Source organism: Rhinoraja longicauda, chromosome 3 (genome assembly GCF_053455715.1).
Source record: "Rhinoraja longicauda isolate Sanriku21f chromosome 3, sRhiLon1.1, whole genome shotgun sequence".
Lineage (NCBI taxonomy): Eukaryota > Metazoa > Chordata > Chondrichthyes > Rajiformes > Arhynchobatidae > Rhinoraja > Rhinoraja longicauda.
In genome coordinates, this window is record NC_135955.1 from 60,707,985 (window position 1) to 60,725,501 (window position 17,517).

General features: G+C 40.6%; 1 protein-coding gene across 2 annotated transcripts in view; it reads left to right on the forward strand.

The window, feature by feature from the left end:
• The window catches only part of carnmt1 (carnosine N-methyltransferase 1), a 51,568-nt gene that overhangs the window by 18,557 nt on the left and 15,494 nt on the right, over positions 1–17,517 (forward strand). Inside the window, exons 5-7 of one of the 2 annotated variants that reach the window (XM_078396250.1) lie at positions 471–649; positions 5,552–5,665; positions 6,130–6,191. In XM_078396250.1, the coding sequence (XP_078252376.1) occupies positions 471–649; positions 5,552–5,665; positions 6,130–6,182 (346 nt within the window). In that variant the 3' untranslated portion in view covers positions 6,183–6,191. The remainder of the gene's footprint in view (positions 1–470; positions 650–5,551; positions 5,666–6,129; positions 6,192–17,517) is intronic. The other variant, XM_078396249.1, reaches the window with a different exon arrangement.

Here is a 17,517-nt window from a genome sequence, read left to right on the forward strand (position 1 = left end):
TTGGAAACAAAAGTTGCTGACATGCATAAAATATCATTATTTAAGTAAAGAAAAAAAGATATACAGCTCTTTCATCTAGATTATGCCAATGTTACTTTATGTTTTCTCCATAAATTTACTGATGATATAAAGCACCACAAAAGACGACAAGCGTGTGCAAAGTAGCATAGGCAGGTTAAGCAAGTATATTAAGTTGGAATATAATGTGAGCAAAACGTCAAGTAAGAATAGAAAAGCGTTTTTTTAAGGTTTAAGAAATGAATAAATGCTGGTGTGTGGATCTTGGTTTGGTGATTCTTAACTGAAAAAAAACCCCCAAGCAGTTAAGAAGGTAAATGGAATGTTATATTTTATTGATAGGTCATTGGCATACACAAATAAGGACATTCTGATACAATTGTGCAGAAATTTTCTGCGAGCAATGCCTCATTAAATACCTTAATTTAATTTGACAATGCACTTTTTTTTAGATGTTCTGGAATTAATACAATGGCAATCTATCCATGGATCCATCAATTTAGTAACAACAAGCGTTCAGCTGATCAGATTCGACCTGTCTATTTTCCTGATGTTGATTCGCACAGTCTACCATCTTATGCTAACTTTTCTATGACAGCGGGAGATTTTCAGGAGATATATACAGAACCAAGTAAGCTTATCAGTTATTGGATCGCGGTGAACATTGTTATTTGTTGTTCTGGTGTATTTATAACTCAAATCTACTAATGGACTGTCGATCAATTATATTTAGAAACCTTAATTATTATACATGTCATTTTAATGGTGGTAAAAATAATTGCTATATTTTTAATACTTACTGACCTCGATCAAGTTGATACTTATCTGATCTGAATTTGGAGAACCAAGTTCACTGGCCTTCGATATCTTCAGGACTGGTCAGCAATGAGGCCTCACGACAGTTTATTGTGATTTCCTCACGCTTACGTGATCTCAAATGTTTTGTCAAAGGATGATGGAAACATATGTATTAACTTTCAAAGGAAAATTAGATAAATACATAAAGATAAGCATTTTGATGACATCATGTGACAGCAAGTTTGCAGGTGATACCAAGATTGCTGGGGTCGCAGACTGAGGAAGGCTGTCAAATGTATGCAGAGGGGTCAGCTATAGGAATGGGCAAAGAAATAGCTGATGGAGTTTAAACCAAGCAAGTGTGAGCTGTTGCACTTTGGGAGGTCGAATGTAAGGGAAAAAATATACAAATTAACGATCAATAAATAAAATAGAGTGGTAAAGAAGGCATTCGGTATGCTTGCCTTCATTGTTCAGGGTATTAAGTGTAAGCGTGAGGAAATCATGATGCAACTTTATAGGACATTGGTTGGACCGCATTTGGAGTATCATGTGCAGTTCTGGTCACCCCATTACAGGAAGGATGAGGAATAGGTGCTGAGGAGGTTTACGAGAATAATGCCTGGATTAGGTGGTAGTAATTGCAGGGAGAGGTTGGATAGACTTGGATTGTTTTCTCTTGAATGCATATATATAAAATTATGAGGCATCGGTAGGGCAGACAGTCAGAACCTTTTTCCCAAAATGGAAAAATCAAATACTAGATGGCAAAGATTTTAAGGCAAGATTAAAAGTACCATTAGCAAATTTGCAGATGATACAAAGCTGGGTGGTAGTGTTAACTGTGAGGAAGATGCTATGAGGTTGCAGGGTGACTTGGACTGGTTGTGTGAGTGGGCGGATGCATGGCAGATGCAATTTAATGTGGATAAGTGTTAGGTTATCCACTTTGGTGGTAAGAATAGGAAGGCAGAGTATTATCTGAATGGTGTCAAGTTAGGAAAAGGGGACGTACAACGAGATCTGGGTGTCCTAGTGCATCAGTCACTGAAAGGAAGCATGCAAGTACAGCAGGCAGTGGAGACAGCCAATGGAATGTTGGCCTTCATAACAAGAGGAGTTGAGTATAGGTGCAAAGAGGTCCTTCTGCAGTTGTACAGGGCCCTAGTGAGACAGCACCTGGAGTACTGTGTGCAGTTTTGGTCTCCAAATTTGAGGAAGGATATTCCTGCTATTGAGGGCGTGCAGCGTAGGTTTGCTAGGTTAATTCCTGGAATGGCGGGACTGTCATATGTTGAAAGACTGGAGCGACTAAGCTTGTATACACTGGAATTTAGAAGGATGAGAGGAGATCTTATCGAAACGTATAAGATTATTAAGGGGTTGGACACGTTAGAGGCAGGAAACATGTTCCCAATGTTGGGGGAGTCCAGAACAAGAGACCACAGTTTAAGAATAATGGGTTGGCCATTTAGAACTGGGATGAGGAAAAACTTTTTCAGTCAGAGAGTTGTGAATCTGTGGAATTCTCTGCCTCAGAAGGCAGTGGAGGCCAATTCTCTGAATGCATTCAAGAGAGAGCTAGATAGAGCTCTTAAGGATAGCGGAGTCGGGGAGTATGGGGAGAAGGCAGGAACAGGGTACTGATTGAGAATGATCAGCCATGATCACAATGAATGGCGGTGCTGGCTCGAAGGGCCGAATGGCCTCCTCCTGCACCTATTGTCTATTGATTGGACTGATCCAGGATGGGGCGGAATCTGCCTACAGACGGGTCTTGGTGCCATCACAACAACCTGGAGCTCAATGCTCTTAAGACAGTGGAACTAATTGTAGACTTTCGAAGAGCTCCTCCTCCCCTCCCCCACTCACCATCAACAACACCACAGTCTCATCTGTGGAGTCATTTAAGTTACTTGGAACCATCATCTCCAGGGACCTTAAATGGGGGGCCACCATCGACTCCACAGTCAAAAAGGCCCAACAGTGGATGTACTTCCTGCGGCAACTGAGGAAACACAATCTACCACAGGCAATGATTGTCCAATTCTATACTGCTATCATTGAGTCCGCCCTCGCCTTCTCCATCATGGTCTGGTTTGGCTCAGCCACCAAGCACGATATCCGGAGGCTGCAACGGATCATTCACACAGCTGAGAAGGTTGTTGGCTGCAACCTTCCCCCCCATTGACGAACTGTACACTGCAAGGGCCAGGAAGCGTGCGGGCAAGATCATCTCTGACCCCTCTCACCCTGGCCACAAAATCTTTGAAGCACTTCCCTCTGGAAGGTGACAAAGCAGCCACAGCCAGACATAAAAACAGCTTTTTTCCACAAGTAGTAGATCTACTCAATACACTTCCATCCCCCACAAGGATGGTCTCAAAGCCCTCCGTTTCTTCCTCGACCGTAGAACCAGCCAATCCCCATCTACCAACACTCTCCTCCGCCTAGCAGAGCTGGTTCTTACCCTTAACAACTTCTCCTTTGACTCATCCCACTTCCTCCAAACCAGAGGCTTAGCTATGGGCACTCGCATGGACCCTAGCTACGCCTGCCTCTTTGTCGGGTACGTCGAACAATCCCTGTTCCGGGCGTACACCGGCCCCATCCCCGAACTCTACCTCCGCTACATCGACGACTGCATTGGTGCTACCTCTTGTACCCATGTAGAACTCACTGACTTCATACACTTCACTTCCAATTTCCATCCTGCCCTTAAATATACCTGGACTATCTCCGACATCTCCCTCCCGTTTCTGGACCTCACCATCTCCATCACAGGAAACAGACTAGTGACGGACATTTACTATAAATCCACTGACTCGCACAGCTATCTGGACTACACTTCTTCCCACCCGGTTCCCTGCAAAAAGTCTATTCCCTACTCCCAATTCCTCCGTCTACACCGCATTTGCGCCCGGGATGAGGTGTTTCACACTAGGGCGTCAGAGATGTCCTCATTCTTCAGGAAATGGAGCTTCCCCTCTTCCATTATAGATGAGGCTCTCACTAGGGTCTCTTCTACATCCCGCAGCTCTGCTCTTGCTCCCCCTCCCCCCACTCACAACAAGGACAGAATCCCCCTCGTTCTCACCTTCCACCCCACCAGCCAGCGGATCCAACAAATCATCCGTCAACATTTCCGTCACCTACAACGGGACCCCCACCACTGGCCATTATCTTACCATCCCCTCCCCTCTCTGCGTTCCGCAGAGACCGTTCTCTCCGTAACTCCCTGGTCCACTCGTCCCTTCCTACCCAAAACACCCCATCCCCGGGCACTTTCCCCTGCAACCGCACGAGATGCAACACCTGCCCCTTTACCTCCCCCCTCAACTTCATCCAAGGACCCAAACAGTCTTTCCAGGTGAGACAGAGGTTCACCTGCACCTCCTCCAACCTCATCTATTGCATCCGCTGCTCTAGATGTCAACTTCTTTACATCGGCGAAACCAAGCGCAGGCTCGGCGATCGCTTCGCTCAACACCTGCGCTCGGTCCGCGTTGGCCAAACTGATCTCCCAGTGGCCGAGCATTTCAACTCCCCCTCTCATTCCCAGTCTGACCTTTCTGTCATGGGCTTCCTCCAGTGCCATAGTGAGGCCCACTGGAAATTGGAGGAACAGCACCTCATATTTCACCTGGGCAGCTTGCAGCCCAGTGGTATGAACATCGACTTCTCCAACTTTAGATAGTTCCTCTGTCCCTCTCTTCCCCTCCTCCTTCCCAGATCTCCCTCTATCTTCCTGTATCCACCTATATCCTTCCTTTATCCCGCCCCCCTGACATCAGTCTGAAGAAGGGTCTCGACCGGAAACGTCACCCATTTCTTCTCTCCTGAGATGCTGCCTGACCTGCTGAGTTACTCCAGCATTTTGTGAATAAATACCTTCGATTTGTACCAGCATCTGCAGTTATTTTCTTATACTCAATAACCAAAGTCTGTTGTCTCTTTTTTGCTCTGGGTTATTTTCACCCACATGTTTAGACCATAATGTTATTGTTCCTTATTGTTCTGATGTGTTTATGCTTTATTCTTAATTGTTAACTGTATGTTTGTGTTGTCATTTGTGAGCGGAGCATCAAGGCACATTCCTTGTATATGCACATACTTGGCCAATTAACTTATTTATTCATTCATTCATTCATTCATTCCTGTAAAAATTGTCCCTAATGGGTGTAGGATAGTGTTAGTGCGTAGGGATCGCTGGTCGGCGCGGACCCTGTGAGCTGAAAGGGCTTGTTTCCATGCTGTATCTCGAAACAAAAAAAAGCAGTTAAGTTCCTCAGCACTTAGTGTTTTGCTCAAGATTCTAGCACCTACAGTTTCTTGTGCATCTAGATCAAATACTTGTTTACTTAAAGCATTGCTAGCCTTTCTTGCACCTCCATACCAATTTTTGCACTATCCAGTGTGATGTAACAATATGACTTTGTAGTTGTCTACTTCCACATATTCCATTGAGATTTTGGCAGCAACTTCTTCGGTATGGTCTTGTATAATGTGCTAATTTAGTTTTCCGGTTGTCTCTTCTTTGTCTATGCACAGGTTTTCCTATGTTAGAGACATGATTTAGCAATATAAATCACAGCAACTGCCTTGGTGCAACTGATCCAAAGTTTTATAACCTATATTTTCTGAGTATTAGATATTTTTATAAAAGTGAAGGAAATATTTGCTTGAGGTTTCTTATTTTACAAATGGAGGCTCACTATCATTATTTTATCAACAGATTCATGGGATTGTGTAGCAACATGTTTTTTTATTGACACAGCCCATAATGTTGTTGACTACATTGAAACAATATGGAAGATTCTGAAACTTGGAGGAATATGGATAAATCTTGGTATGTACTGTCTGAATAACCTGTTAACCATTAATATTGTTTGCTTTTTGGTAACCATCTAAACGAATAGTCAATGAATGTTACATTGCAAATGAGCATATATCTCAGGTTTTAGACTAATGTTTTAATATTTGAATGAGTCTCTGGGATTAATTAAAAAATACTATAGTAGCGTTAGTTGTTTTAACACATTTCCATTCTTAAACCTCTTGTGTATAAATTAATGCTAACAAATCATGAATGTAGTTACTGTCGAAATCATTCTTTTTGTATGCCTTGTTCTGTTTTCTCCAGAAATAATGATCACAACTGCCTTGATTCCTTGAGGGTTAGCCATAACAAAGTAAATTGTGAACATAATGGTATCTGCATAAATGTACTACAACAATATTAAATGTAACAGAGCACTAGTGGTATTTTAAATTATGTTCCTCTGATGTTTTTCCACCTATTTCCTTATATAGACAACACAAATACTTCGTGCAAAATGCAAAACCTGATAAGGAAAGCACCTTGAAGACTCTTTGTAGGTGACCATTATTCTGCAGATTGTTTTATTTTAATTTTTTTAATTTTTAATTTTATAAATAAACTAAGCAGATTAGAGAAGTGACATAAACCAAACTGTATATCTTCAGGATGAATGCTCATTTATGAAAATTTTAATGATTTGAATGGAGAAGAAAGGAGATAATGCGTCTTATTCTCCTAAAAGGAATTCTGGGGTATATTAGTGGGGCAGCTTCAGGCTACAATAGAAATACAGTTTGCTCAGATGTTTACATCAAAGTAATCATTTTTTAACGCCAAGGTTTACATTGAAAATATATTGCAGAAATATATTAGAGAAATGTAAAATATGTAACTAAGAAAATGTGCACTATTCAATTTTAAATTGTTTACATTCAAATTATATATTCTTATACATTTTTCCCAACATAATCTATTTTGTTTTCGATGGGCGAGAACTAAATATTCAAATTAATGTTTTGTGCTGTAGATTGTATTAAATATATGCATTTGTATTAAAGGTAGAACTATCATTATTTTAATAAGCTTTCCTAAGAATGCATAGATGAAAAATATCCTTGCACAACAAGGCTGTTTTTCCATACATTATGCTAACTAAATTTATTTATTTTTTCCTTTACTGCCTATGACTCTTCTGATATCTGTCTAATTTTTAACCCATATTATTCATTATTGGGCAATCGTTTTTTGTAAGTATTTTTGTGGTTCCAGTACTGCAGAAATCATTTTATTCCATGCTTTTCTCTATTCTCTTTTATTTTAACTCCTCTTTGCCAATCTTTTAAAGTTATTCATACAACTTTGCTTTGCTCTATTAGTAAGCGGGAAAATCTCTTCCCATTTCCTTGTTTTGTTAATTTTACTCTTGAATTCTGCATTTCTCCCCCAAACTAAATTGCCGTTTTATCATAAAATTATCTTAATCATTAAGCATTTTATAGATCTTGATCATGTCTCCCTTTTTATCTTGTGAACAACACTTATTCATAAACGTTTTTTTCTGAGATGCCTTCATAATTTGAAGTATCTTAACATTTGTTACTCTTCTCTAAATTGTCTTTATTGCATTGGTCTCCATTGAGACAGAGTACAGGACTTTTAAATGTTATTTAATGAATCTAATTGGATTAAAGTGTTTTTTGATGTGTTGAGACATTTTCAGATGCATTGCCACATGATTGCATTTTATTTCCATACAGACTGTTCTATTAACAAAAGCTGAGCAGTTGACTGAAAATAAAATCATTTTTCAATCTGATATATCAGAAGCCAGATTTCACATTGAAAGTGGAAATAACATTTTAGTATCAGTTTAAATGCCATTCTATTAATATCAATATTTTTAAATATCACATTTGTTTTAACATAGTGAGCATGGGAAACAAAACAATGTGTATATTGTTTGAAATGTATATCAAAATTGCTGTATTTCTGGAAAGAACATTAAACAGGAATAGCAAATATTTTCTTTGATTTAAACTTTTAATTACATTTGTGAGCAAAGAAAAATGTTCTAAAATTGAGTTCAAATTTCCTATCTTCAATCCTGTTGCTGTGTGGTTCTTACCAAAATCTGCATTTTGGAATTCAGGCATTGTTTTGTAGATGTTAAAACAAATTAACAATGTTGTAAAAGATTCTAGTTTCCTAAATTCCTAAAATACATTCTTAACACTAAGAAATTTTGCACCAGAAATGAAATTGAAGTTTACCTTCCCTTTCAGCCTGAACTTTCATTTGAAGAGTAACATTATTATATATACAATAAATCTATTGCTTTAGATAAAGATGCAAAGCCAAACTGATTATTTCTAGGATTAAGCCACCATTGATTATGATGCCATTCATATAGGGTTGTTGTATTATTTCTGAATGCCTATAAGTCTTGCTTTTCTCTGCCACTGTGTCTCATGCAAACCTAAATATCAAGGTTTAATACTATATGTTTAATGCTATTAATATTCAAGTAACCTAATATATTCATTTTGTATGTGTAAAAATTGTGGATTATCCATCCATTGAACCTGCTGTGATTATTTTATTAATTTGATTCACGGTTGCTTTATTCACTAGCAGCTGTGCTCTCCTAATGGAAAGAAAAATAATTTGCAAAGAAAATAGTCATTACAGGCAGAGGGGGAATTATCCCTTACAACTACCTTAAGTGATAAGAAGTATTCTAAAAGGCATCATTGATCAGGAGCTATCTTGTTTACAATCGCACCAATAGTTCCACCAGAGTCATGAACTTGTCAAGCTATTTTTTTTTTAGGTATTCAATCGGTATACAACCTGGGCCCGAAGCATATTCAGTGATTGTGCAGTCACCTGAAAAAAGAGTTTCCAAACATCTAACCTACTTTAAGCAATGTACAATGGATATACGGTCCAATTTAATCTAGCCCATCTAATTGATATAATTTGCTATGTAGCCTTGTATAGCATTAGTTCTTTAATTATTTTAAATATCTCTATTGCATCATCTTTGTACAACTAGATTTTGTAAACTTCTCACTTCTCTGGCTACGGTATAATAAAATATTGGAAACAACTCAACAGGTGAGGAGGCAACATGTGTGTGGAGCAACACAGGTCCACGACCTTTGCTCAGAACTGGAAAATATTGCTGTTGCAATAGATCTTAAAGAAAGCACTGCTGTAGAAAACAGATTGGAAGATGAGGGAAGCTGTGTGATGGGGTGGAAGGGGTTATTTGAATGGCAAAATGCATGAATGTACAAGGCAAAAGGGATGTGGTGGAATATTTGTCCAATTTGTCCAAATCAAATAAGAGCAGTAGACCTGGAATTATTAAGTTCTTTGAGTCTGTGAAAATGAGATACTGATCCTCCAGCTTCTGCTAAGCTTCTTTGGAACAATGCAAGAGACTGAGGTTAGAGTAAAACCAGAAAGACATAAATTAAAATGGCTAGCAATCCGAAGCTCAGGATCAAGCTTACATTCTGTAGAGAGGTGTTTAGCAGAGTGATTGCTCAACCAGGAAGTGAAAGAGAAGGGATTATTACAGACCAAAAAGGATAACATGTTGCGGTATATTATGTGGGTAGGTTTCTAATGAATAGTTTTGAGCTATCTTCACAAAGAAGTGGATAAATCTGAGGTTGCAGATAAGGAAAATTAGCGTGAAGTATTAGACAGATTAACACAGTTGGAGAAGTATTGAGAGATTAAGTGATTTGGGAAGAAAGCAAATTGCCAGGCCTGGATAAACTATAAATGACCAAGAAAAAATGTGGAGGACTTTGCTTCAATTTTCACTGTCCTTAGCTACAAGAGTGGCAGCAGAGTATTAGAAGATGGCAGAATAGCAGAGTAGGCTTGATGGGCCGAATTAACTTATGAAGATTGTGATGTTATTTTTAATGGGCAAAAAGGATAACAAAATAAAAGAGAAGAAGTATAACATAGCAAAGAAGAGCGGGAAGCCAGAGGATTGGGACTCTTTTAAAGAGCAACAGAAGATAACTAAAAAGGCAGTAAGGGGAGAAAAGATGAGGTACGAAGGTAAACTAGCCAATAATATAAAGGAGGATAGTAAAAGCTTCTTTAGGTACGTGAAGAGGAAAAAAATAGTTAAGGCAAATGTGGGTCCCTTGAAGACAGAAGCAGATGAATTTATTATGGGGAACAAGGAAATGGCAGACGAGTTGAACCAGTACTTTGGATCTGTCTTCACTAAGGAAGACACAAACAATCTCCCAGATGTTCTAGTGGCCAGAGATCCTAGGGTGACGGAGGAACGGAAGGAAATTGACATTAGGCAGGAAATGGTGTTGGGTAGACTGATGGGACTAGAATGTTCTATAGATTCAGGATCAGTTCCTGTGGATTGGAGGGTGGCTAATGTTATCCCACTTTTTAAGAAAGGAGGGAGAGAGAAAACAGGAAATTATAGACCAGTTAGTTTGACATCGGGGATGGGGAAGATGCTGGAGTCAATTATAAAAGACGAAGTTGCAGAGCATTTGGATAGCAGTAACAGGATTGTTCCAAGTCAGCATGGATTTACGAAGGGGAAATCATGCTTGACTAATCTTCTGGAATGTTTTGAGGATGTAACTAGGAAAATGGACAGGGGGGAGCCGGTGGATGTAGTGGCTTTCAGAAAGCCTTCGACAAGGTCCCACATAGGAGATTAGTGGGCTAAATTAGAGCACATGGTATTGGGGGTGGGGTACCGCAAGGCTCAGTGCTGGGACTGCAGCTATTTACAATATACATTAATGACTTAGATGAAGGGATTAAAAGTAACATTAGCAAATTTGCAGATGACACCAAGCTGGGTGGCAGTGTGAACTTTGAGGAGGATGCAGGGTGACTTGGACAGGTTGTGAGTGGGCAGATGCATGGCAGACGCAGTTTAAATGTGGATAAATGTGAGGTTATCCACTTTGGTGGCAAGACCAGGAAGGCAGATTATCTGAATGGTGTTAGGAAAAGGGGAAGTCCAACGAGATCTGGGTGTCCTTGATCATCAGTCACTGAAAGTAAGCATGCAGGTACAGCAGGCAGTGAAGAAAGCTAATGGCATGTTTGGCCTGCATAACAAGGGGAGTTGAGTATAGGAGCAAAGAGGTCCTTCTGCAGTTGTACAGGGCCCTTGTGAGACCACACCTGGAGTATTGTGTAGTTTTGGTCTCCAAATTTGAGGAAGGACATTCTTGCTATAGAGGGAGTGCAGCGTAGGTTCACGAGGTTAATTCCCGGGATGGCGGGACTGTCGTATGTTGAAAGACTGGAGCGACTGGGCTTGTTTCCACTGGAATTTAGAAGGATGAGAGGGGATCTTATTGAAACATAAGATTATTAAGGGATTGGACACGCTAGAGGCAGGAAACATGTTCCCGATGTTGGGGGAGTCCAGAACCAGGGGTCACAGTTTAAGAATAAGGGGTAGGCCATTTACAATGGAGACGAGGAAAAACTTTTTCACTCAGAGTTGTGAATCTGTGGAATTCTCTGCCTCAGAAGGCAGTGGAGGCCAATTCTCTGGATGCTTTCAAGAGAGATTTAGATAGAGTTAAAGATAGGGGAGTCAAGTGAATTGGGGAGAAGGCAGGAACGGGGTACTGATTGTGGATGATCAGCCATGATCACAGTCAATAGCGGTGCTGGCTCAAAGGGCCGAATGGCCTACTCCTGTACCCTATTGTCTATTGATGCCTACCACTGTGGCCTTTCCCATTCCTCTATTCTACATACTGGGAGAAGGTATGGGAGCTTGAAAGTTTGGGCTTCCACACTTAAGAACAGCTTCTTCCCCACTGCTATCAGACTCTTGAACCAATCATTTCTTTCATACCCTTTGCCTGGACGTGCTGCCATGTCCCCTTACTCTTACCTCCACCTCACTTGGTTATTCTGCTACTGTGCTTTAATATTGTTTTGCACGACAATCTTGCACCAAACATTCTGCTGCAATGCACTTTTCATTTCAATATATTGTATTTATCATTATTGTTTTGTACAGATTTCTCTGTGTGCATCTTGTAAACAAGAAATTCTATTGAACACTGGTGTATATGACACTAATCGGAATCTCAATGGTCCATATCCCTCTATTCCCTGTTTGTTTATGTGTCTGTATAAATTCCTCGTAAACATTGCTTTCATATCTGCTTCTACCACCTATGCTGGTAAAAATACTTGCCTGGCAAATTTCCTTTAAACTTTCCCCTTCTCACCTTAACACTATGCCCTCTAGTATTTGGTGGAAAAAACCATGCTTGCTATGCACAATTCCGCCAATGTTTGTGTCCCTGCAACTTTATCTTCATTTTCATTTTTTCATTACAAGCAGAGGTCCCAACACTGATTGTACAGAAAACCACAGGTCACAGACCCTCAGTCAGAAATACAGTCCTCTCCCACTACCCTCTGCCTTCTATGTCCGGGTCAATTTTAGATCTAATTTACCAATTCATCATGGATCCCATGTATCTTAAGCCAGCATGGATTAGTCTCCCTAGCGGGACCTTGTTAAACGCTTTATTAAAATTCAAATAAAGAATGTCAACTGTCTTAGCTATCAATGCAGGATCTTATCAAAAACTTTATTAAAGTCTTCATACATGACATCCTGTGCCCTACCTTAATCGATCACCTTAGTTACCTTCTCAAAAAATCACCTTCACATTAGTGACAGAAGATTTCACCCAGACAAAACCATGCTGACGATCCCTGATCAGCGCCTGCTATTCTAAATGAACATAGGATTGACTCCAATAATTACCCGACCAATGACAGAAGGCTCGCTGGCCTGTAGTTACCCGACCTATCCCTGCTGCCCGTCTTAAATAAAGGAATAACATTAATTATAAGTGGGGACCTTTACTTACGACCGTGAAACTCTACATACAATTCCTTGACATTGGAGCTGTCCAAGGCTGTATACAACAAGACCTGGACAACAGAAACAGGCTGAAAAATTATATGTAACATTTGCTCCACACATATTTTGCTCATCTCCCAACTCATGCATTTAGAAATTACGATAAAAGTATGCCCCAATATTTTTAAATCTTCTGTTGAAGGAAATTTTACTCAGTGCAACTCAATTACATTGCCTTGGCCTTCTCTTGTTCAAAGAACAGGCCTTTCCAATCTTTCTTCAGTTAAATCTTTCCAGTCCCGGCAACATCTTTGCAACTTGTCCACCACAATCACACAATTCCTGGAATGGTGTAACAAAAACTTCACACTGCACTCAAACAATAGTTTAGCTAATGGCATGTACAGTTCTAGACATTCACCCTTAGATTCCACCGGTATGTTTTTATTTAAACGACCCTGTCACATTTGTCAAAACCCTACTCAAATTAAGTGCCATCCTCATTACCTCCCAAAAAATTCAATCAAGATTGCCAGACATAATCTTCCTTTGACAAATTTATGTTGATTGTTCAAGATTAATGGTTTTAGACCATAGACAATAGGTGCAGTAGTAGGCCATTCGGCCCTTCAAGCGAGCACCGCCATTCACCGTGATCATGGCAGATCATGCACAATCAGTACCCCATTCCGGCCTTCTCCCCATATCCCTGACTCCGCTATCATTAAGAGCTCTATAACTCTCTCTTGAATGCATCCAGAGAATTGGCCTCCACTGCCTTCTGAGGCAGAAAATTCCACAGCTTCACAACCCTGAGTGAAAAAAATCTTCCTCATCTTCGTTCTAAATGGCCTACCCCCTATTCTTAAACTGTGACCCCTGGTTCGGGACTCCCCCAACATCGGGAAGATGTTTCCTGCCTCTAGCATGTCCAATCCCTTAATGATCTTATATGTTTCAATAAGATCCCCTCTCATTGTTCTAAATTCCAGAGTATACAAGCCCAGTCGCTCCAGTCTTTCAACGTACGACAGTCTCGCCATTCCGGTAATTAGCCTCGTGAACCTACGTTGCATTCCTTCAATAGCAAGAATGTCCTTCCTCAAGTTGAGACCAAAACTGCACACAATACACTAGGTGTGGTCTCACTAGGGCCCTGTACAACTGCAGAAGGACCTCTTTGCTCCTATACTCAAATCCCCTTGTTATGAAGGCCAATATTCCATTGGCTTGCTTCACTGCCTGCTGTACTTGCATGCTTCCTTTCAGTGACTGATGCACTAGGACACCAAGATCTCGTTGTACTTCCCCCTTTTCCTAACTTGACACCATTCAGATAATAATCTACCTTTCTGTTCTTACCACCAAAGTGGATAACCTCACACTTATCCACATTAAACTGCATCTGCCATGCATCCGCCCACTCACACAACCTGTCCAAGTCACCCTGCCACCTCATAGCATCTTCCTCACAGTTCACATTGCCACCCAGCTTTGTGTCGCCTGCAAATTTGCAAATGTTACTTTTAATCCCTTCATCTAAGTCATTAATGTATATTGTAAATAGCTGCGGTCCCAGCACTGAGCCTTGCGGTACCCCACTCGTCACTGCCTGCCATTCTGAAAGGGACCCGTTAATCCCTACACTTTGTTTCCTGTCTGCCAACCAATTTTCTATCAATGTCAGTACCTTACCCCCAATACCATGTGCTCTAATTTTGCCCATTAATCTCCTATGTTGGAACTTATCAAAGGCTTTCTGAAAGTCCAGGTACACTACATCCACTGGCTCTCCCTTGCCCATTTTCCTAGCTACATTCTCAAAAAATTCCAGAAGATTAGTCAAGCATGATTTCCCCCATTGTAAATCCATGCGGACTCGGAACAATCCTGTTACTGCTATCCAAATGTTCCGCTATTTCTTCTTTTATAATTGACTCCAGCATCTTCCACACCACTGATGTCAGGCTTACTGGTCTATAATTTCCTGTTTTCTCTCTCCCTCCTTTCTCCCTCCTTTCTTAAAAAGTGGGATAACATTAGCTAGCTACCCTCCAGTCCACAGGAACTGATCCTGAATCTATAGAACATTGGAAAATGATCACCAATGCGTCCACGATTTCTAGAGCCACTTCCTTACGTACCCTGGGATGCAGACCATCAGGCCCTGGGGATTTATTGGCCTTCAGACCCAACAACATTTCCTGCCTAATGTGAATTTCCTTCAGTTCCTCTGTCACCCTAGGACCTCTGGCCACAAGTACATCTGGGAGATTGTGTCTTCCTTAGTGAAGGCAGATCCAAAGTACCTGATCAACTCGTCTGCCATTTCCTTGTTCCCCATAATAAATTCACCTGCTTCTGTCTTCAAGAGACCCACATTTGTCTTAACTATTTTTTTTCTCTTCACATACCTAAAGAAGCTTTTACTATAGTTTAGTACGAGTTCTTATAGAAACATACAAAATTATAAAAGGACTGTACAAGCTAGATGCAGGAAAAATGCTCCCAATGTTGGGGGAGTCCATAACCAGGGACACTTTCTTGATCAATGTGAAGGGACCAGGTTTAGAGTGTTGGTAATATGGATGCTTAGGAATCTGACACTGTTTACCATCTTTACAGCAGCTCCATTGATGAAGACAGGATTCTGTTCATTCCCTCAAACCCTTAGGTCAACAACCAACCTTTTCATCTTGTTGGTGTTAGGAACTAGGTTATTGTCCTGACACCATGGTGCAAGGTTCTCGATCTATTTCCTGTTCTTCGTCTCATGGTGTTGTTGATCTGGCCGACAACAGTAGTATCATTGTCAAATTTAAAGATTGAGTTGGAGTTGTACTTAGCCACACAATCATGGGTGTACAGGGTGTGGAACAAGGGACTCAATTCACATTCCTGACACACCAGTGTTGAGGGTCAGAGTGGAGGAAATGTTAATGACCATTTCAAACCATCTGAGATCTGCTGGTGAAGAAGTACAGAAGCCAGTTGCAGGTGGAGGTCCAAAGGCCAGGACCCAGAGTTCATAGATGAGCTTACTCAGTATTATGGTGTTGAAGACTGTGCTGCAGTCAATTAATAGCAATCCTGACATTAGTATTCTTACTGTCAAGGTGATCCAGAGCTGAATGTACAAGAGAGATGGCATCTTTTGTAGATCTATTGCTCCTGTATGCAAATTACAAGCAGTCTAGATTGTCAGGATAATCGGTGCAGATGAGGGTTCTGATCAGTCTTTTAGAGCATTTCATTATGGTTGATATTTGTACTGCTGGGCGATGGTCATTGATGCAGGTCAATTTATCTTTTCTTGGGGATGAGAATGATGGAGGTTTCCTTGAAGCAGATGGGGACAGTGGACTGTTGAAGTGAGAGATTGAAGATATCGGCAAAGACTGTGGCCATGTGATTGGCGCATAATTTTAGAACCAGTCCCGTGATGCATCGTTGTCAGAGATCTCCCGATTTTGGCTTGTAGGTTACTATGGAATGTTGATAAACAGAGAGACTTTGGAGTTCAAGTTCATGGTCCCATTAAAATGTTAATACAGGTTGATGGGTTGAGGAAAGCCATATGGCATACTGCCTTCATAGGTCGAAGCATAGAATGTTATTTTGGAAATGTTCAAAATGCTGATTAGACAATACTGGGGGTATTGTATTCTGTTCTGGTCACCACACCAAAGTGAATCTCCTCTGCAGTGTAAAGTTCCCCCTCCACTCCCTCTGACAAACCAACAATTTTAACATTATTTCTCCTGCTATAGTTTTCCAAGGCATCCAACTTCTCCGCCGTCTTTTTGCTTTCAATTGCTGCAGCAGTAATACTGTCTTCATTTTTTTCCACTCTAGATTTTAACATTTCATTTTCCATTTGTATATTATCCACTTTATTTGTCACTGTTTGAAAATTCTCCTCCATTTTTTTCAGTCTTATGCAATTTCTTGTTATCTCTCCTCATTAATTTGTTATCTCCTTCAATTTTCTTAAGCCTGTTAATAATTTCTTGAAACATTGTTTTCATATTAGTCTCTGTATCTTCTTGATTTTCTTCTTCCTCATTTCCACTTCCACTGCTAGTGGGGTCTCCCGTTACCTCATCATCACTCGTGTCTGAAAGTCCAGACTCGACTTCAGCAGCCTCTCGGCAAACAGTGGGCCTTTTTGGTAACTCACGGTGACCCCCTCGTATTTTGTCCCGAGTCAAAGAGCGCTTGCTGGGAGTAGCCGACTCCAGCTTCGTACCGGAGCCCTCCCCAGGCTCACCGCCTGCCGAGGGGTCACCAAATCCAGTCCCCTGCTCCATCAGAGCTGTGGGCCTACCTTAGATTTTTTTTCTTGATTCCTTTGTTGGATTTCCTTGCTTCTGTGGCCGTTGTACTCCTCTTTTTTCTTTCTTGGAAGGCATCCGTACGTTCTGTATACTTTCTGTATACTTTCTGATTTAATTTAAAGTACTTGATTTCCTTTAGTTTGTCTTTTTTTAGCAGTTTAGGGCTTTGTTTTCGAGAATGCTGAAAAGTTATGTCTACTCAGCCAAGCATTGGCCACGCCCCCCCCCTAACACCAAACTGACTGATGCCAACTCTTACCAATGATCAATACAGGAGCTTTCAAATAGACCCATTATTTTAGCCTGTTAGTTCCCCACTGATTTTTATTTTTTTTCTGAACCCGGCTCAGCCAGAAAAAAATGACTATCAGCTCAGGTTCTGATACAACAGTGTTGCTCCTAGCCCAGTTTATCCAGCAATGCCCTCTTTACAACACCTGTCCCATTGATTAATCCAGCAATACACTAATATACCCTACCAATCAATATTGCTGAATCATCCATGATAATTTTGGATATAGTAGAATAAAATTAGGATGTGGCAACCAGGGAAATCGTCAATATTGACCCTTGACCATGTCCCAATGGTATTAGATGAAAAAGTGACATGAAAACATTCTATGCGATCACCA